This window comes from Stigmatopora nigra, chromosome 5 (assembly GCF_051989575.1).
Source record: "Stigmatopora nigra isolate UIUO_SnigA chromosome 5, RoL_Snig_1.1, whole genome shotgun sequence".
In the NCBI taxonomy this organism is placed as follows: Eukaryota; Metazoa; Chordata; class Actinopteri; order Syngnathiformes; family Syngnathidae; genus Stigmatopora; species Stigmatopora nigra.
Window position 1 is genome coordinate 10,232,395 of NC_135512.1, and position 21,452 is coordinate 10,253,846.

Below are 21,452 nucleotides of genomic sequence, written 5' to 3' on the forward strand. Positions count from 1 at the left end.
CCTGCACATATATTCTATTTTCATGCCTGGACAGATCAACAATGCAGTGACAAACTCATAATATCACTCCTGGGGGTAGGAGTGAGTGTTACATGCAACTGGCGCTCTCCTCAGTGAGGCTGCATTGTCTGTGAAGCTCTGCTGCTCAGGAAAAAAAAACCCAACAAAAACAAAAAAGAACAGTGAGGTGGTTTTATCAAAGTTCCGGTGCCCAGATTTTGCGGTGAGGGGCAGCCAACAAGGTGCACTGGTAGAAACAGAAAATGTGTTAAAGGATGTCTACTCTTTCACCATGGCTCTAAAATGTACCAGTAATTGTAGTATTGCAAAGACATAGCAGTGGTATTCATAACCAATGCAGAACAGACCTTTCTTTCTGCATCACAGACAGATTTTCCCTCCAAAAATTCACTCTCGATAAAGTTTCTAAAATACTTGATTCTTCTTGATTGAAACCCAATATAAAACAAATGAAGTAATTCAATATGTCTAAATGTTTAATTGCAGGTAGCGGGAAAAGAAAAGAAAATCATTGAAACAAGTCGAATGCAATACATACGCATCAGCTTTGAAACCTGCATATTTCTGTGAAGAAAACATTGTTCAAAGTTGATGCAGAAGAGAATTCAACACCGGAGGAGAATACCCTATAAAATGCCTAATCAACGAGGTGAGCTGGTAAAAGACAAATCTTTGGTTCAGTAAACCCTTGGTGTAGAAAGGGAAAGAAAAGGTTACATACTGGCTTGCAAGGTCTTCTGTGACATGTCATTGGTGAATGCTCCAATGCCCTTGTTTGAGATAGCTGCCAAGGAGAAGTGATACTCGGTATTGGGGCGGAGACCTTCAACAATGTATGAAGATGCGGGTCCAAATGTTTTCTTGATCTGTCAAAGAGAAAAAAAATCATTTGTGGAATACCATGAGTATTGTACAACTATTGTAAAATCTTGTAATTTACACTTATTCTGTTTATGAAATGGCAATGACAGTCTCACCTGAGAGCCAAAACTCCCCTCGGTGTAGCGGAGTTCATAATTAATAATTCCTTCTTTGTCAAAGGCTGGTTCCCAGGTTAATTCAATGCTGGTATCAGATACATCACCAACTTGGAACTTGGATGGTTGGCCAGGAACTGAAAATATAATGTGCGTGTATTACAGTATTATTTTATGCTGTGTTTGTATTTCTATTACTGCTGCTTATTTTCAAAATTCAAGCTATCAAAATTTGGAGCCTATCCCAGCTAACTATGGAGTTTGGAAAACAAGGTATTGTTGTTGAAAATAAGTACTGACTGAGACTCAGACAATGAGTTACACTTTGCCTCCTCTCTGTTTGAGTTTTGCTGCTTTAATAAGGGAGCTGCATATTTATGTTTTTGAGGAAATAAGAAAAAAATAAAATTAATGAAATTACATTTGCATTTATCCAGTTTTGCCATGATGATGTTGCCGCTTGGGGTCCACTCAAAAAGTCTGTGCCATGCAAAAGGAGTGTTTCGAAAAAGATTTCTGGAGATCCCGTGTGTTTCTACACTGTGTATATTCTCCAACGCCCCATTAGCTACTGGTTACGTTCCAAAAGCTCCGTTTGTGAGAAGCAGAGTTTTCTAAATGTACGAGCCAATTTCATGTCAAGAGAAGACACTTGGTGCCAATACAGAGAACCATTTAAGGACAACCATAGATAATTAATACATATAAATGCTAACGATGAAAAAGGTTGCCAGCTCCTTACAAAAACTTTGGGGATTTTATTGACAAATAAGACTATTCAATATTATGGTGAGCTACAGTAGAACAATTTAAGAAAAACTAAAGGTGGCGAGACAGATTTGGAAAAGTAAGGCCAAACACAGTTTGCTATATTCATTTGTAGTTGAAGTGACATTTTCTTAAATCTGGGTGTTTTTATGGTTTGAGAAAGAGAACAACAGTGTATTATGTGGCAGAGGCTGGCTCCCCTCACATGCTGCTACATGTGTATGAAGAGATATTCTGCAAGTTGTTTAAGTATATTTGATTAATACAGATTTTTTGATCAATCAAATCTTTCTACGTAATATCTCTCTATATTAATATCCCATAATAAAATGTCAGCATCTATGACTATTAGGCAGGTATGACCTTTTGTATTTGATTTTGTAAAATGTGCTGAGTTATAATCAGGTATACTCTTAGTGTCGAAATTACCATACATTAAAAAAATAAAACAGGTATTATGACCACAGTAGCTAAACTATCAATATACAACAAATACAACTGTATTTTCTTACCTCCTTGCAGTACTTTGACATGGATTGGCTCTGAGAAGGGTCCATCACCTACTGAAGTAAATGCTAAGACCTTGATGGTATAAGTCTCTTGAGGAACAAGGCTCTGAATAGTGGTGATAATGCTGTCCTGGACATTATGAATCTGCCAAAGGCTCATTGGCTGGGAGTCATCCATGGTGTAATAAACTCGGTAGCCTTTAATTTGCCCATTTGGTTCCTCTGGATTTTCCCAGCGTACCATCATGGTGTTTTGGGATATAATCTGGGCCTGAATGTTACGAGGTGGACTAGCGGGGGCTTGTTCACCCGTTCTGGTTTCCACTGGTTCACTGGGGGGACCCTGGCCAATTGTGTTGACAGCTGAGACTCGAATTTCATACTCTGTGTTGGGGTAGAGGCCACCGATGCTGTATCGTGTAGTGGTAATGTCATCCACTGTCTCATACTTGCTTTCTGGGGATTTGGCACGATACTGGATGATATAGTAGGTCACTGGGTCGGGGTTGCCAGAGTCCCAGGTAATAGTCACACTGGTGGCAGTGGTTTCAGTAACCACAGGAGTACCTGGAGGCTTCGGAGGAGCTGTTTTGGTGACAAGACAAAAGGCAATTAGTGATTAATGGGACAATTTTGCTAGAAAAGTGTCAATTATTGAGATGCCAGATGAGAATAAAAATATCCAATTCATAAAAGTACATTTTCCTATATATTGTCCTCTAAGGCTGCTGGCGAAATGCATGTTGTTATCTCTTACATTTGACAGTGATCTGTGCCACAGCTTCAATGATGCCAAGGCTGCTCATGGCCACACACGTGTAGTTGGCTGATTCACGGACGCTGCTCAGTTCAAGAACATTCCTACCCACTGGCATCTCATCCTCTGGTGTCAAGTCCTCTGAATTCAACATCCACTTAACGTAAGGCATGGGGGATCCCACTGCCACACAAGTTATGTTCACACTTCCGCCGGGCATAATTTCTTGACTCGTTGGTGGAATTGAGAAGCGAGGAGGAACCCGCCGGACTGGGAGAAGGCATGTGGAAGGGAAAAAATGAAAAACAGCACATAAAGAGTCAAAATTGAAAGTGACAACAAAGGTCGATTAAAATTGACCCCTTTTCAAATGTTATTAAACACATAAAAGTTTAACATTCTAATGGGAACAAAACACAAAGTAAAAATAGACTTCTCAAATACTCAAAAAATACAAATTAAAAGAAGGAAACTAAACTAAAAGAACTGCTTCAACAACAAGATAGATTAACAAGAAAGCAACGATTCATAGCAACAAGGTTCCATTGACCAATATTTGACCGATCACAGCACAATTATAGACACAAAAATCTATTACGAGTTTCTCATCTTCGGAGCTGAGCTGTTGCTTATGATCAACCACAGCATAATCTGATCACAGCCTATGAAAGAGTTAATAGGCCTTGTAAAAACACTATCACATGCTGTAAGGCGAACATGGCAACCTGGCACTTCCTGTCCACTTAGGCACTCAAGCCACAGAGGAAATCAGCCATCAGAGGCTTATCCCATAGCACAGGAAGTGTACGGTTACTAGGGTCTAAGGATCTAAACATATTCTGGCACTGATTTTCACTCATCGCCTACTAACTAGAAACCTTAAAGATGAGAAACTTTAATCAGATTTTTGTGGTTTAGAGTAGATCCACTGGACAAAGCCTTATTAAGATCTGACACGGTTCCATTGATAGATGCAGCTATCAGTTTCACAGACAGCATGCATAAATAGATTGAGGTAAATTAAGAATAAATGATAACAAAATTAGATATAAAAATTGAGATAAAATGCATAGAGGAATATAACTGAAGGGTCGCTAGCATGCCCAGACAAAAGACGATTGGAGAGCAAAGAAGAGATACAAGAAAGAGCATTAGAGAAGTGGAAAGAACGATAGGCAACAGAGGAGCAAAGAGTTAAAAGAGGAAGAAAAAAGGGTGGGGAAGTTTGGAGAAGGGTAAAGGGGATAACCCACTTCAATAGTGTGGAAAGTTTTTTCAACAGCTAATGTGACAGGATGTGATGATGCCACGCTGTCACATCGCAGTCCCAGTTAACAATAAATAAAAGTAGTGTAGCAAGGGATGTGTTTTTAAGTACGTATAAAACAGCTAGAAATTCTACTATCACAGTGTTGGAGTCAAGAAACAAAACTGGATCCACAGGGAATAGAAATCCGGAAGAGAGAGAAAATTGGGATGGAACATGTTGAGGATGAGCAGAATAAAACTTTACAGAAAGAAACATGGAAAATCTCAATGGAAAGGAATTGAAGTACATCTTTTTTAAAAAGTTAAGGATGAACTCTGATAAATATGATTTCAAATGCATTGTGTAGGTGCATATATTGTACGTACATCTCCTGTATATATTTTCTTTTTTCTTTTTATTCGATGTGCGATTGTACATGTGTAACATGTGAGAATTTTTTTTTTTTTTTTGCATATTTACAAGAAAGGCATCCCAAGAAGCACTTGACTGATAGGGACACAGAAAAGGGAAAGATATGTACTTAACATAGCATTTACAACCCTAATGGCAATCAGTGACGCGATGAGAAAAAACTACGTTTCATAAATTAGTATTGTCTTTAAACAATTAAAAACAAGGGGAGATTATCTATTATTTGCAAGAAAGTTTAGAAGCACATTTTCTGTACTTAGAGATAGTTAATTTAGGGTCCATCAGTGAATAATTTAAGTGTAAATGAAAAAAATAATCATTATTTCAATAGCTATATCAATTATGAAAACTAACTGCAGTTAATGATGTTATTCTACGTTTTGTTTTTTGTCATATGTCATATCAAGTGGGTTGTTGGGATGCAAAGACGGCCAAAGAGAGTGGAGGAAATTTGTACAAATGTACGAGTAAAAAATGATGAACTAAATAAAAAGCTGACACACACAGAGACAAGACAGAAAAGACAAAAAAAAACCCATAGCTGAACAAAACCAACTTCAGCAGCAAAGGTAGCACACAAAATGACAGACGTTGACAAACTGATAGTATTGGACATACAGACATACTGTACAGTAAGCAAATAGTTAGGGATGGGGTGTTATCTAAAGGAAGGGAAAAGGAGAGCATAAGTGGGGAGATAGAATTAAGAGATTGTGATTCCAAACTAAATAAAAAGACAGACGATGGCTTAAAGAGGGTTTGAAGGTCTCACACACTGGGGCTTCAAAGCAAGAGTTAAATACAAGAGGAAAGCCTTTAGCATAGCACCTGTACTTGCAAATGCCAGTCAGCAGATTTTTACCTCATCTTTAACATTGTGTAGTATAGACATTGGGAAAATGTTTTATTCTGACTTGAGGATTTCACCTTTATGTTTTGTTAAAGGATGTTGACATTATTGTCTTTGGGATTTTGACAACCCTTCAAGAATTAAAATAGAAAAACATATTTAGTGCTTCAATAAGGTCAAAAATAAACCATGTTCAGCCCCCAAATTCTATTCATTGGTTCTGTTTATTACCTCAGACACTATTATATAGCGTTCCAAATTATTTTAAATTTTATTGACGAGGAAACAAATATTACGTATTTTACTGACATAAAATTATCAAAATTATGTCTTGTATTCTGAACAAATATGGATTTCTTGGATCAAAATGTGTGGCTTAAAGATGCATGCGCCTTACAATCCAAATATTGCAGTATATCCGTGTATGTATATGTAGTTGTTTGTTTTTCAAAAACAACACTTTAAAAACAAAGGTGAAAGGGCAGCTCATTCGTCACACATACATGCACGGGTGAGGCAATAGTTACATACAGGTGTGACCCAATCCCCTAGGGCTTATACAATATAAAAACTCTAGTGCAATCCAAATATGTCACGCCAAGCCCTTCCAAGCATGCCAACGCTATCCAAATACAAGACTATTCCAGACACACTAACGAATGTTGGTTGATAAATTAAAACGACAAAATCCACACCTAGTATGTCTGCACAGTTCACCAGGCAGTACTGTGAACACCTTTGCATAAAAGAAGAATGAATCAACTACTAATTCTCAATGTTTTTTGTTATTTTCCTAGCTTAGTTTTGTCTTTTCTATTAATGTGTCTCCAATTTTAACAGTTATGAACGAATAGTCTGTTTTCTGTGGACCTACTGGAGCAAAAGTGTCCATCGTGTCCTTCTCTCCCAGGGGCTCAGATCAGTCAAATGATCTGGGAATTTCCCAGTGAATGAGACTGTTTCTAACCTTAGTTACATAAATGTTTATAATTCGTGGAGAAACAAAATTTATCCACCATGGTTAAACACATTTTTCATCTGAGAGGTACAGTTCAGTTTCAGTCCTTTGCACTGCACGAATGATAAATTGCGAACTGTGGCTTTTGTTTCCTTTATACTCAGCTAAAAGAAAACGAATTGATTGGTGTATTTTAAAATTTTGTGCTTTTCAGAATCCATGACGGTTGTCAGATGGGTTAATTATCCACTTTTGAACAAATGAATTGACAAGATAGAGTTATGTTTTCTTGCTGTAGTATTATACCAATGTTTCTAATAAGAAACTGATTAGAAAAATGTTTTAGATGCCGCATTGAAAATTAATTTAATGTGGACACAAACTGACTGGCACCTGATTATCTTAATGTTCCTTTGTAGGCTATATGTCAACATTGTACATTAACAGAGTATATCATGTTTTATCTGCCTCCTGTAATTTTTAAATAAGGGCCTATGGTTTCCTCACTGAACTGTAGTGCAAAGCAATTAAAAAATTAGGAAAAGAAAAATAATCAATTTGCATGGACAGGCTCATCATTCATGGAGCCCAACCGACCAATTAGGAATTGAAAGGGGTAACAAATATATAAAGCTTTGTACTAATAAATTATCTTTTTTTCAAGCCCCAATGTGGAGAGAAATACAAAATGACTTACAGTAAACCAGGTGAAAAGCAGTCGAGAGAGAATGCCAGAGTACTGCACTAAGATTAAAAGTAGGGGGGTGTTGTGGAGGGATTTGTGCCCAACCAAAAAAACAAAACAAAAACTAACAAACAAACAAAACAGGTGGACATTATTGGCCATTTTTGCTAGGGCAGATTTGGCTGCCCTAAAAGAAAGGTGGAAGCCAAAATAATGTGCAGCCTTTAGTGTCACCTTGAAGCTGAGATTACACCCTCTTGCTGCCCGAGGACATAGGCATCATATGGAGATCCTTTTTTTTCTTTGCTCTCTAGTTGAAGTCCAAATTTACATTGAAACTGCAGGGGTCATCCTGTATTAATATCTTGGCTGTATTGCTGCTAAAGAGGGTCTATGAGCACCTCATCAAAATGGAAATTATCACCCGAAGAAAAGTGACAGGAAACACTGCAGGGGTATATGATTGTAGGAGATTTGTATTATCTCTCTTTTTTTCTTCTTAGAAAAACGACAAGATGCCATTTGTCATTTAAATATGTCCTTATGCACTTATCCCTTCATCGAGCTGTTTCACACCAGGACTGCATTTGTGTATATTTGTAGAATTAAAAAAAAACACTATACATAAGTGTATGAGGGTTGCTCCAGGTTTGTATTATTAAAAAAAAACATGGCTTTTGTTTAATTTTGCCAGTGAGAAAATAAGGTGTAATCTAGCTTTCTTTCCCAACGTCACAAACAGAAACATAGCTAGGCATGCAAGCACATTAAGAACCAGGCAGATATCATAAGAGGAGGGCAAGCATGCACATGCATACATAACAGCACAGTCTTTCTCCATCCGTGTTATTTTTCTGACTCTTAAATCATAGCAACATCATGTCACTAGTTTTTCATTATCTTTTATTATTTTTAGGAGTGGGTGTTTCCCAGGATTTGTATACCATTTATAAAAGTGTAAACATTCCCTGTGAGCTTCAATTGAGACGTGTTAACCTCTTCATGAATACATCTTTTCAAATATTTGGTGGAACTTGGTGTTGGTACTTAAAACTCATGAATAACGACTAGAATAAGTATTCACATATGGGTTTAGTTATCTTATCAATGTTTTAGGTGCATTAAGCTCCAGCATTTAGTTGAGAAGAATTACAATGGCTGATTCTGTATTATAAAATAATGTGCCTATATGACAGTTGCAAACCAGCAGACAAACGGCCAAAATAAGAATAGGTGGGGATAACTTTTCCACCTCGCTAAGGTGACACAAAGTTAAAAAAAAAAAAAATCAAAAATAAATAAGTTATCAGATATTTCCTATTGAGCAATCCAATTTCTTAGATTATAATTTGATCCAATTGTTAGCTTTGAGGCAGTCATGAGGAATCATGTAATACCACCCGCAATAAAACTGCTTTCATCTCTGCATTTACTTGGATATGGGATTGCTCAAAACAGTCTTAAGAGTATGCTGCACTTGGTTTGAAACGAAATAGAAAATACACCCAATTCATATGCATTCAGAGTGAGCTAGTAAGTTATTGAAAACTGGCTTCTACATGGCTGCTAGTTTATTCTCATGATTTTTGTCACATTTAATACTAATATCTAATTAAGTAACTAAGTCAAATTACAATTAAAAACTGAAACTATTTATTTTTCCATATGTTATTATATTTTTTAATATAAAAAGAAAATATTGAATTTGGATTCCATCTGCCTACCTCAACTCTGTGTGAATAACATTTTCTTTAATCTCCATGATGGCGCCATTTATTGCAACCACCATGAAGCCCACTCAGGTCACAATTTTTTTAAAGTAATGACTAAAACAAGACGACAGAAACACTGGCTGTAAATACACTTTCACTGCGCATTTCCATATGCATTGCAAGAGTCAAGGAGCAGAGCAGCATCATTTGGAAAAAGAAATAGCAAGTCTGCAAAAGTAACCAGAAATAAAGAAGGTTGAATTTTTTTTCAACAGAAAGTTACAATTTGAAAACTGGAAAAAATAAGTTATAAAAAAAAATAAACATACGCACCATAATAACAACATAAAACAACAAGAGAACCAAGGGAAAGCCAAAACAGGTTGTTTGGGAAGGAGATTTTTAGAAAAAAATGATAATAATGTAAAACAAACACACAGAAAGCATAAAGGAAGGGAGCAATACGGCTCAAAGGGTTTTGGATAGGCATGCAAGCGCAGTTACATTCTTCCATCATGCAACATGTCCCGTTATTTCCAAGTGCTGTGTTTCCATGACAACACATGCAAGAAAGCCTTTGGGTGCAGAAGCAATACCAGAGGATGCAAAACGAGAAAAGGCCCCACAATGCAAACATAAAATAAATTAACAAAACCTGAACTAGTCAGGTTTGATTTCATCATTTCTTCCTTGGAAATAAATGAATAAATATATATATATCTTTCAAATGAATTCGATTCAGTGGATTATCATTTATTTAATTTAGAGTCGAGCTATATAATAGGCAAATCTAACTAGAATTGCTTTTTAACATTTAGAATTTTTTTTCTCAACTGTGGGCTAAAAAAAAGTTAAAAAAGAAAAAACACACCAACCTTCTCGAAGCTCTGAGGGATGTAAAGGGGTTGATGCAGAACACAATGACATGAGGAGAAGAGAAAAATAGGGGAAACACAGAGAGAGTAAAAAAAGCCACCTCAAGGTGTTTAGCTGCAGCTACATTTCCCTTTGCTTAAACTCCCTTTACCTCCTTTTTACTCAACTGTCCCTGCTAATAGTGAAACCCAGTTTGAAGGAACACTTGCCTGCCCACCCCCCTTGAGTAAATGTCATGTTACCAATCAAGATTAATCAATGTCGCCGATTACAAAAAGTAGTGATGAGGCACTACTGGAGTCAAAGTCATGGGTATCATAAGCCAAATTTCAAAAAAGCTTCTTAAGGCCACCAGGAGAGGCTCCAGTGATGGCTGATTTTTGTTTTTATTTTCTTAGAAGGAATTTAAATCAAGACAAAATAAGGAAAAAACTAATGAGCGATAGAAAAGAAAGTAGACACGTTTGGGCTGAAGTTAGAAGCTGCAGTTTAAGATTTGTTTTTTTAAGGAACCATTTGGTTGCACCTACTCAATGTTTGCATTTGACAAAGTTGAACATAATTGCAGTGCTATAATAATTTTACATCTAGGAAATGTATCGATACTACAGCTGCTAATCTCAGGTGCAACTTCTGAACAAAAACATTGGCAACATCACGTATCAGAATTGATTGACACAAGTTAACTGAAAACAGACAAAAGGTTGACACCATTTAAGTGTTTTACATAGAGTAGTATGGGGTACTTGAATAATTATGACCCTTGTGGATTCATTAATTAAAGGCATGCTGATGGAGCCAGTGTTAATGAAAACTGCATGAATTGTTAAAATAAACTAACGTTTAGTTTTCTGCAAATTAAGGATCTTATAATACATCCCAAAGCTGCACCAAGCGTTCCCATTATTAGTATTATTATTATCTATTAGTTTGCTGTGTAAATAATTGACTGTAATTTGTCCTAAAATGCATGGAGTAGTGTAGTATATGATGCATATATTACAGCATCATATTTTCAAGATGCATGGAATCTTGTTTAACCATTGTTCTTGCCTACTGTGGTGATACAATAGCAATACTAAGTAAATATAAAAGTCCTGACCCAATTTCTAATGTCAGACTAGTGAATTATTTATTGGGAACAAAGTTATTTGGTACACAGCAGAAGGAACCAACTGAGTAGACGTCGAGGCATCTTTATTTAATATGTGTCATATAAATAATACATAGTGAAAGTGTATCTGCTTCAATTTATTAAACCTCACTAAACAGGGATTCATTGTCTTTTTGGATTAGCGGTAGTGTTGGCTTTTGTCCATATTGCCCATGTCTTCTGCCACCAATTATTTTACATAGCTTTGCTGACCAAAAGGATTACTGGATGCATAACCGCGTAAAGATTATAAGATTTACCAGAACTAGGGAATTTAATGGAACTATGCTCCAGAAAAATATGACATTTCACAGAAGAATGCTGCTCACTGTGTTTACAGCCATTTTCTTTTAAGATTTTGATTGGTGATGACTAATCTCTCATCATTCATTCAAAATCCACACTTACCGTTGTGTTCCAGTACCTGAAAATATAAGCACTAACTTTAAGTGGTGGATGGAGGGGCAAACATTTGTTTTGGTGCACAATTAAATTAAAGTTAAAAGGTGTTTGACAACCGATAAAGCAGAGACATACGGCTTCCTGTGCTACGAATTTCCTTCCAAGTGAGTTGGGCATGGCATTGGAAGACACAAAGTGAAGTGTTACATCATAAGACAGAAGAACATCAGCTGGTCAAATGACTGTATATTTCACAATTGTCTCTTTTACAAAGGGCAGGCAATATTATCAGTGCTAAAATATTTATACTACTTAGATAAAATAGAGCTGGAGCTAGAAAGGAAGAAATTATCATTTGTTTAGCTCCACAGTATATCACTAAGAGTGAATTGTGCAGGCATGTTACTTTTTAGGTCTTAAACTGGTGGTCTCCCTACCTCGCACATAGAGGTTAGCAGGGGACGAGTACCGGACGCCTTCCATATTAGACGCCACACACTCGTACTTTCCTTGGTCTGTCTCCTCGCTGTTCTCAATCTGCAAGGCACCTGGAAACAATAGAAGTTCCAGCAAAAAAGAAAAGAAAAAAACAAGTAGAATGAAAGAAAGAGAAAGACAGAGAAAGAAAAAAGGAGGATTGTAATTAGATTTTTTTTTAGGGTGACAGTGCATGAAAGAGTTCCAAAACTGGAAAACTCTGGATTATTTCATTGAGATGTGCACTCTGCAGTGCTAATGCAGTTTACCATGACAAACCGCATTCCCCTCCAGCATCCACCATACATAGATAAAAAGGGAACAAATTTAATAAATAAAACAGCGGACTGAATCAGTCACACCGAATTTGTTGGTAGCAGTTGGATGCGACTCATCTAGGATGTTTGATCGCCAAGAAAGAAAAATCCACAAAAAGGCCAATATAATTATGCAAATTTAAAGTAACCAAGTGAGCGAGGGTAGCACGATGGTAGTTTAAAACTCCGAAGACTTCAACAAATCATTTTGCCTAATGCTGAAAAAGGAATTTATTTTGCAAGCGAAATTGAAAACATATTTTACAAACACTATCATTGGTCCGAATTTTCCACACTGCACTTTCATATTGATGAACTACAAATATAATAAAAGGCATGTCAGTAACATACTATGCAAACGCAGGGCAGATTCTCCTTCATGAGTAATACATGGGTGACTTGGAAAAACTTCTCAGGCTACATTTTAGTAAGTGCAATATCCCAGGGGCATGTTTGATAACATACCAGCTATCTTTAATCTAATTAAAGATTCAAACAATTCAATGTGCAAATGAATTCCACCTAATAATACTTAGGTACAACATGAAAGCGGAATCGTGTGAAGGGGGGAGGTGAAACAACGGGCCTCAAATCATTTTGCATTACACCATAGTTGACGGCATGTCCTGATGATATCATTAGTGCTTCTGGCTGGTACAGGCAAACAGATTGCAATGGAGGTTTCCCTGACAAATGGTACAATGTTGCTCATTAGTGTTGATCCAAGAACCGTCAATGTACCAGACACCACCCACAAAACTTAATGATTATGCTTTAACAGTGAAAACAGAAGAGTTTTCAGCTCAGGCCTCTATCAATTAAGATCAATTATTATCTAATACAGCAACCTAAAAGAGATACCCAGTTTCCTATATACAATCCTCTAGTTAATGAATAAATAAATATACATCATTCATTTAAAATTTAAAAAAATATTGAATGTTTCTTCACTTGTGTTATTGCATCCATTAATGTTCATTCTTTGTACATCAGATACAGCCTGTTCAAATCTGTATTTTGTTAATGATTGATTAATTTTGACTTTGACTGGACAGTGCCTTTAAAAAGAATAGAGCGATTGGGGACGGAAAAAGAAGACAAACAATAGCGGAAAGAAAGATTGGTTGAGGCATGAATGGTTAATTGTGTAAAGTGCCCCAAGTTTTGGTCATCCCACCCTGTCACAATTTTGCAGTAGCTTTGCCAATTGTACCCCTTCTTCCAGAACCGCTCATGTAATTCAATTAGTGTGCTCCAGCAAACCTTGATTGATTCTTGTAGGCAATCAACAAAATAACTGGCCGACTCTCACTCCCTAATTCTTGCTCTGAGGCCAGTCAGGCTTGCCAGTAGCATTCTATTCTCTCCATTTCCTCTCTATCTTCTCACGCAAACGTTACTCGTTGTGTCGCAACACAAATTTGATTAAAACCAACTGGAACTGTTAAGTGGACAAATACTCATACCTTTCAAAACAGCAATTTTGTCAAAAAGAATGACATATAGTGTAAGGGGCATTATTTTTCAGTAAACATATCAATGCCTATTAATGAATATTTCATGCTACTGTCACTTCATATTGCGTACCAACTGCATCAGTAGTATTACTAAGATTATGCCACAGTAATGCACTTCAGGTACAAGCACAGCTGTAACTGTAAAGCACTTTTGCAAAACTTTGATCCTCACATTGCTAAATGACTCTGTATTAGTCCTAAATGTCTGAATTATGTTTTACTTTATTGGTCTGTTTGATGTTAAACTAGAGTGTCTCTACATACGAGAAACAAATTGAGGTAATACCAGCTAGTTCCTTCAGTTTGCATTTTTCAAAGAATAGAGGAATGTTATTTTCTTCTGAATACTTTTGTTACTATAACAGTACTGTATGGCAAAAAGTTACCTTGACTAAATATCAGAAAAAAATCTGTTTAAGATTTGGATTTGTGAAATAAAAGAGATGCATTTAGCCAAATAAAACGGGACCTGCTGTTCTCTCTACTGTTTTTTATCACTGTTATCTCACAGGTATATTCTGTCACCACCTCAAGGTCATTGTTTTGAGGTTAAAGTAGTGTGAGACCAATGTGTCATGCCATTGTTGTCTGTGCCCATCTGGTGATATTCTAGAAATCAGTGTTCACGCAGGTAGGGAGTCCAGGTATTCCAGTTTACTACTTTTCACCTTGGTCTAATTGTCCTGTGTTGCTCTGTTTGAAGGGAAATTCTTGTTGTGGTTTTATTTATATTAATCTCACCCAGATAAATTATTTTTAGGTGGGATTTTAGGGGGCTGAGTGAAAATTACATACAAACTGTTTGGTTAATGAGAACTTCATCAATATCATAGCAATGGATACGTTTGTTGGGTTACCATTGGGTCAAGTGAAAATTTAATGGAATAGATAAAAGCTCAGTATCATTCTAGGATTGAGTGTCCAGACATCGTCTCTATCAGGTTAACGGGTTGAGGGACACCTGTAAGATATAAATCCAATGACAACCTCAAGACCACTTCATGCAAGCGCTCTATTAAAACGCCTCCCCCTATAAAGATAAGCGTTCAGTTCTGATTGACTAAATTAAAAAAAGTATTTATTTAGACATATATTGATTAATGTTCAGTGCTTTGTGATATCAGTTTTAATTATTCTGTCATGTTCATTACCTAAAAATACTAGAAATGATTCTACTAATGGTGCAATGCAAAATCAACCGCAATCTGAGCACTTTTTCCAGTTAATAGCTCTTTGATTATTTCCACTTTTGAGGAGCATAATATTTATATTCAATTTAAATCATTATTTGTGCAAGTGGTCATATTGATATGACATATAAATATATCTAATAACCTTTAATAAAATATAAACTGTATAGTGGACTTAATGGAAAAAGAAACAAATTTGGAACATTAAATCATTAAAAAAAAAAAAATGAATAAAAGATAATAAAAAATGAATTAATTTATAATTCTGAAAACTAAATAGATATACATTGTCATTCCATTTTAGCTACAACGTCCTTGCTGTTAATCCTGAAGGCAAGATAAATATGAACTACAACGTAATTCTAAACAGCAGCTATTTCCCACATAGGCATCTCCAGGTTCATCCTGTATGAAGCTCTGTCACAGGCACGGGGGAATAAATGCAAATTTTTGCAAGGCACTTGCTTATTAACATTACATTAGTGTCTCTCGGCTCTTAAGAAGACCAAAAGGATGAGAAGGATATAAAAAGGAAGATGGGGGTATAAGAAAAAAAAGGCCACAAAATTTACCATCTTGGAGTATTCATTAACTCAGCCTTAAAAAAAAAAAAACTTGCCCGATTCGACTTGTCTCGAAATAAACTTAACCAGACAATCACAAACAAAAAGACACACAAATAAAATAGTGTCACGACAAAACACAGGTGAAATGGTCCTATTTAACATAGACATCACACAGAATAGCAACATAGATGACACAGCAAGATTAATTTTATGTTTTTTAATGGGGGAACCAAAATAATTATCAAACCCTATTTAGTCATAATAATGGAGTTATGAGAGGTCTAAGCGTAGCTTTGTGATTAAAGTATTTTAGGTTACATTTTTATTGTGGTGGTTAAATATCTTACCTCGAATCGGGGTACCCTCTGGAGGAGACACAAGCATGAAGACACAACATAGATTTAGTTATAGGTTAGTCTGAGTTATAGTTATATTTTGGATTAGGGAATAGATAGATAGAATTTGATTATAACCCTTGTGAAGATATAGGAAGTGGTGCTTTTTATCGAAATATAAAACAAAACATAAAACAAAAAGTCTCACACTGCTGGTATCACTTGGAATTGTAGTTGTAGTGAATATTCTCTGTTTATTTCTCTCAGCCATACAACACTACACATACTACAGTGTCATACACTGTTATCCACTCGAATAACCTTGAATACTAGGTCCGTAAACCAATTGTTGTCTCTACACTATGCTGGTTTTGTACATTACCAAGCTGCTGATGTGAAAATGCAGTCTGCTCTGATGTAGTTCAGACTGTACCTTCTGGCAACCAAATGCAAATCAAACACCTTGAAGTCTTTTTTTTTTCTGTTTCAAATTCTACAAGTCATAAACCTACTTAAGTGTTATGGATGGACACTTTCTCCCTAGCTTTACCATTCTTGCTCGGACATTTTGTCTCCTGGCTTTTTCCATCGTTGTATTTCTCTTAAACTGTGTGCTTGTCTTTTCTTTGTCTATTCTAAGACTATTGTGTTTCAAGATTGACTGCAGGCCAAATATCCCATTAGGGACAATAAAATACCCAGAGCTTATCTACTCACTCACTGGGCTGCTTTTTAAAATAGCAGTAGCATTGAGTTCTTGCTGGGATGTACTTGTAAAATGCATCCCTTGCAGGCAGCTATGAATTGTACGGGACCAAGATTACCTTAAACCCCCTTGCTCCTATACACAATTCATTGCATTACACTGTTATGCCTGAAGCAACCTCGTTGTCCAACTTTCTTTTTTTGCACACATATTTCCAAGTATAACTATGTCCCTCCATATTTAGGTATTGTTCAAAATAGTTAATTTTTTCAGAGGTCCTTTGTCTTCCCTTTGCTTCAATTTGTGAACTTATTGGTGCAAAATGCTGTTTAAAATAGAAGCTGGGCAATGTTAGGAATAAAATATATGGGGTAGACTTGTCATTATATTTGTTATGAGTGATACCAGCAGATTTGAGAAAAGCACTACAAGTTTAGATCTGCCTGGTTTGTGATGTGATCCACATACACAAAACAGTGTCCGAAATAAAAAAATAAAATAAATCAATAACTGTAAATTATAAACATTTTCTTCATAAGCCACACACGTACATGTAAGGTTAATCACAAGACAGAGAATATTAGGGGTCCAATGAGGTTATATTGTTATGGTGGTAGCATTTTATTAGAGGCTGCAGGAAGCGGTTGACTTATTTTACTTCAACAGATATGAAATTTTAGTCAGGAAATTAAGGGTGTTACTAGCTAAACGTTAGGTGAGGTGTTAGGAAAGGGTTAAGGTAAGGTTATGATTAATAAAGCAGTTTTGTAGAAGGGATGACAAACACACATGGGCCTGCTTTGGAATTGAGGGGGAATAAAAGGTATTTACATCGAGAGGCAAAAATAAAAAGAAATCAAATAAAATAATAGGTTCTGAGAAAGCAGTAATAAATTGATGTGATATGAGTCATAGACGTTATTCATCAATTACATATTTTCTGACTTTTAATTAAAGTAAAGCACAAAGATAATCAATCTAACCAGACAGCTGAGCCTACATTAACAAATCCCTCTGTATCATAGCTATGTAACCTAACTTAATGGACATAATCCTTTCCCTTTTTAAGCATTGGTCAGTGAAAGGTTGATCAGTTGAGATTAAAAATGACCTAAATACACCTCAATGGATGATTGACCCATCAGCTGTGGCACTACTTACTCCACTGATCACATTACTTGTTTTGAGAAACACCACTCTAAATACAGTTTGTAAGAAATGTAGTTCAAAGTTTTAAGTTTTAATTTGTCAATCAAGTACAGTAGTTAGCAAGAACCTGTTGTTTACGTTGACTTTTTCAATTATGATGCTTTGCGACCAAAGAGCAAAGGTTTCATTCATTTACAACGACAGGTATGTGTGCCAAACATAATTCAGGTCTCTCAATATTTCCCCTTCCTTAATAGTCTTTAGTTAAACACTATTTTTTACCATGAAAGGGTCATACATACATATATACCATAGAGTATACACAAGATTTTTCCTTTCAATAATAATTTGTGCATCCTTAATTTTGAGAGATGGTTTTCTGTGATAAGTTAGACAGTCTAAAATTTGGAACTTGTGATCAGCAACAGTAAATCAGCCACGGTGTTTCCTTCATTAAACATTAATAAAGAAATGTATACAGAAGTCCATTAAGTTGCTTGAAAAAATATAGAAGCTACTATTTATAATACTTTTAGCAGAATGGAGCTGTCAAAATAAAGAAAAAGAAAACTAGTTTTTTTTAAAGTGCCAGAAGTAGTAAAAAGCTGTGAAGGAAGGAAGGAAAGGAAGGAAAGCAAGGGTTCATGCATATGTAGAACCAGAGTTTAAATATGCCATCAGCTGGAAGGAGAGTGGGTGGGCTTGCTTGACCGAGAAAAACACTTACCAAAGGTTTCTGAAAATCACAAAGCAAGATGAAAGTAAATAGAGGAAAGAACAACAAAGTTGATTTTAGGGTGAGGCTTCTACCCACTGAAGAATTATATTAAAGTGATTAAATTCCATCTTGGATGGCATTGCCAGCGTGGCAAAACATTTTCATATCAAACCTTCCATGTTGTAATGCATTACAATTCATAAGGTCCAAAGTGATTAACTAATTAAGTTGATTTTTTAAATGTATAGTATAATTGTGATTACTGCAAAATTTAAAACCTATTTGATTATATTCATCTTGTGTTTAATGTTGAATTTAAGGAACATTTAGATTCTCATGGCTTTTGTGTTGAATTCAAAGTGTAAAATACTTTATGTCACACAAAATTATGGACAGACAAAGCACACAGAGAAAGAAAAACATCTTCTAAAGGGAAAAGACACACAAATACCATTGGAAGAGAATCACGAAAATGGTGACTGTGAAATTAGCAGACAGTAACACCAACAGTTGTTTAAACAGAGATAAATGTTGCGTAAACCAGCATTGATATTCATTAAAAAGTATTCCTTAATAAATATAAGTAATACGAAAGTGAATACTATGTTATTTGAATGCAACTGCTTAATTAAAATAATAAAAACACCTGACATAAAAAATAAGAATTAACTCATGTACAGAAAATACATGCACAATAAAGTATAACCCCAATGGTTGTAGTCACCATGTACTTGCAGTATTTCCTCATGGTCTATGATTAAACCAAATAAGTACATATCCCCCCACAATGCACAAATAAACACCCACTTATTTCATACTATGGAATGTTTCAGGATGTAGCTATTTGGTATCAATATAATTGATCTACATACCAGAAGGGCAGCTGTGAGAAACTAAGTTGTGAATCAACCAATCAATTATTTTGAATGTTCTACTGCAATTTAAGAACATAAACGGGCCATAAACTCAATAACAAGACAATTTAGCAGCATCCAACCTCATGGACATTTGCAGTCGCACATCAAACAAGAGCTATCAGTTTTTTCCCAATGGTGACCAATCAACGACCTCAAATATCTACCGCTTGTTGCCCAGGGCCACTTCCTTCTGCACTCTATTAGCTATGTACCGCATTTTCACACCCATATGGTGCATTTAAAAGTCTATTTTTTTCTCTAAAATGTTTGATGTGCCCAATCGGCCGGTGCGCCTTGTTTGTGGACTAAAATTAAAATTGTTGTATGACCCTGACCGCTTGAGTGACCGACACACTACTAATTAAAATCAACCCAGCAGACTTTTATCCTAAAAATAACCTCCCCTTGTATTCCAGGCGTTACGGCAAATCTATTCAAAACATCCCAAGCGAGTGGCAAAGCATTCGACTTCAATGTGCTCGCAGCGCTTTCAAACCCTCAAAAACACTCTCAATACTCAAAGAAACAGCACATTGGAGCTATACAGAGCTGTCTTGAATGACAACAGAATGCGGGTGTGAACGCTTGGAAAATGGACTGAAGCCATGGATCGAACACAATTTAACAGCGAGGAGGAACAGCTTTGCGAACGGCTTGGGAGTGATGAATGTCGGATGGCCGCCAACATAGAGGTTCTATACAAAGACAGGCAGGCAGCGTTGCAAGTGTTACGTGACATTTGGAATCGATGGCGCAGTGTAGTTTGAGCTTTCGTTAAATCTGGAATCAGTATTACAAAACCCCACGCCGAACAAGCTGACCCTGACAATGTTATGGAACCCTGCAATGTTGTCCAACTCTTTATGTTGGATACAGAAGATGAGGACGTTGACAGATTTGTATTTGTTTGAATACTTTGACTTATATTTTCACCAATATACATTAAGTCAATAGAACAAAATCAAAATCAGTTTTGCTCCTGTTAGGAAAATACACTGCGCCCCTTAGGGCGGTGCGTTTAATAGGTGTGAAAATACGGTAATTAGACTTTGCTGTAGTGACTGACCTCTAAGTAGGCTTTAATCAATGGGAACTAGACACAAACATATCCACCACTGAGATGTGGCAGGACAACTTCCTTGTGGCTTTCACTGCCTATGGCATGCAGTCATTGTGAGGTGGTATTAATCAGCTAACCTTATTCATTCCCAAATATAGTGTACTTTTCATGCACATCCTTGCACAACAAAAAAGCTGCACTTATAGTCACATTTATATAGACCATTCCAAGCATCACCCAAATTATTTTTGAAGCATTAAAGAACAATTTAACCTATTGTCAAGAAAGGGAAATCTAAGTAATGTTTTGTTGGTAATACAGAAAAGAACATCAATGCTGTTAGCTTTTGCGTACCTGAGCGTAGCTGTTTGATTCGCCCATTACTTGCACTGGGATCAATGGGTAGGAAATCTTTATACCAGGTGATTTCTGGGTCAGGGTTACCGCTGGCTGCACACAGCATTGTTGCTGTCCGAGTGCGCTCCACGACTTTCAGTTGAGGACCCATGTCAATGGTAGGAAAGCCAGGAGGGAGTAGGTCCTCTGTGAAATCAAGAGAGACATAAAGATTTTGATCATGATAATTATTGTTAACATCGCCACAGACACATAAAAAACATGGGGGGAAAAATGTCTTCAATAATATTATAGCTCATAAATTCCAGTGAGAGAAGCAGAGAAACAAATGTACTGGTACACGGCTTAATTATACATCTGAACTCGTTAGTTTTCAATTCACTAAAATGCATTGGTACAAACATATGTAACAATGAAATAGTTACACAACCATATCTGACAAATATGCACTAACAGGTTAACTTTAACTTTGGGTAGCGTTGCAGGAAACATTGCAATGTTTGTCATACAGAAATATATAGTCTGAACAACCTATGTAAAGGCCAATACGAGGACATACACCACTAAAAACAGATGCCTGAAAAAAAACTGACGTGAATAAAAAGCCATGCATAAGGTTAAAAAACATATAGCATAGCAAAGTATTAAAATACCAGTCTTCATTACCCAAGTTTTTATTTTAACATAAGAAGAGCTAAAATTTGCTTCTCGGTGAACTCTCGCACTTCTCATTCAACCTATTAAAAAGCCACACCATTCTGCAGGATTTTTTCCCCGTTTTTACAGTACGCCTG

The 21,452-nt window shown here is 36.2% G+C and overlaps 1 protein-coding gene across 11 annotated transcripts in view; it reads right to left on the reverse strand.

Moving 5' to 3' along the window:
• ptprsa (protein tyrosine phosphatase receptor type Sa) overlaps positions 1 to 21,452 on the reverse strand; it is a 149,454-nt gene that overhangs the window by 48,576 nt on the left and 79,426 nt on the right. For 8 of the 11 annotated variants that reach the window (XM_077717261.1, XM_077717254.1, XM_077717255.1 and 5 more), the window contains 7 exons: positions 20,656 to 20,844; positions 11,787 to 11,897; positions 9,794 to 9,805; positions 3,033 to 3,302; positions 2,279 to 2,860; positions 999 to 1,135; positions 743 to 887 (listed from right to left, as the gene is read on the reverse strand). In XM_077717261.1, the coding sequence (XP_077573387.1) occupies positions 743 to 887; positions 999 to 1,135; positions 2,279 to 2,860; positions 3,033 to 3,302; positions 9,794 to 9,805; positions 11,787 to 11,897; positions 20,656 to 20,844 (1,446 nt within the window). The remainder of the gene's footprint in view (positions 1 to 742; positions 888 to 998; positions 1,136 to 2,278; positions 2,861 to 3,032; positions 3,303 to 9,793; positions 9,806 to 11,786; positions 11,898 to 20,655; positions 20,845 to 21,452) is intronic. The other 3 variants (XM_077717263.1, XM_077717260.1, XM_077717265.1) reach the window with 1 other exon arrangement.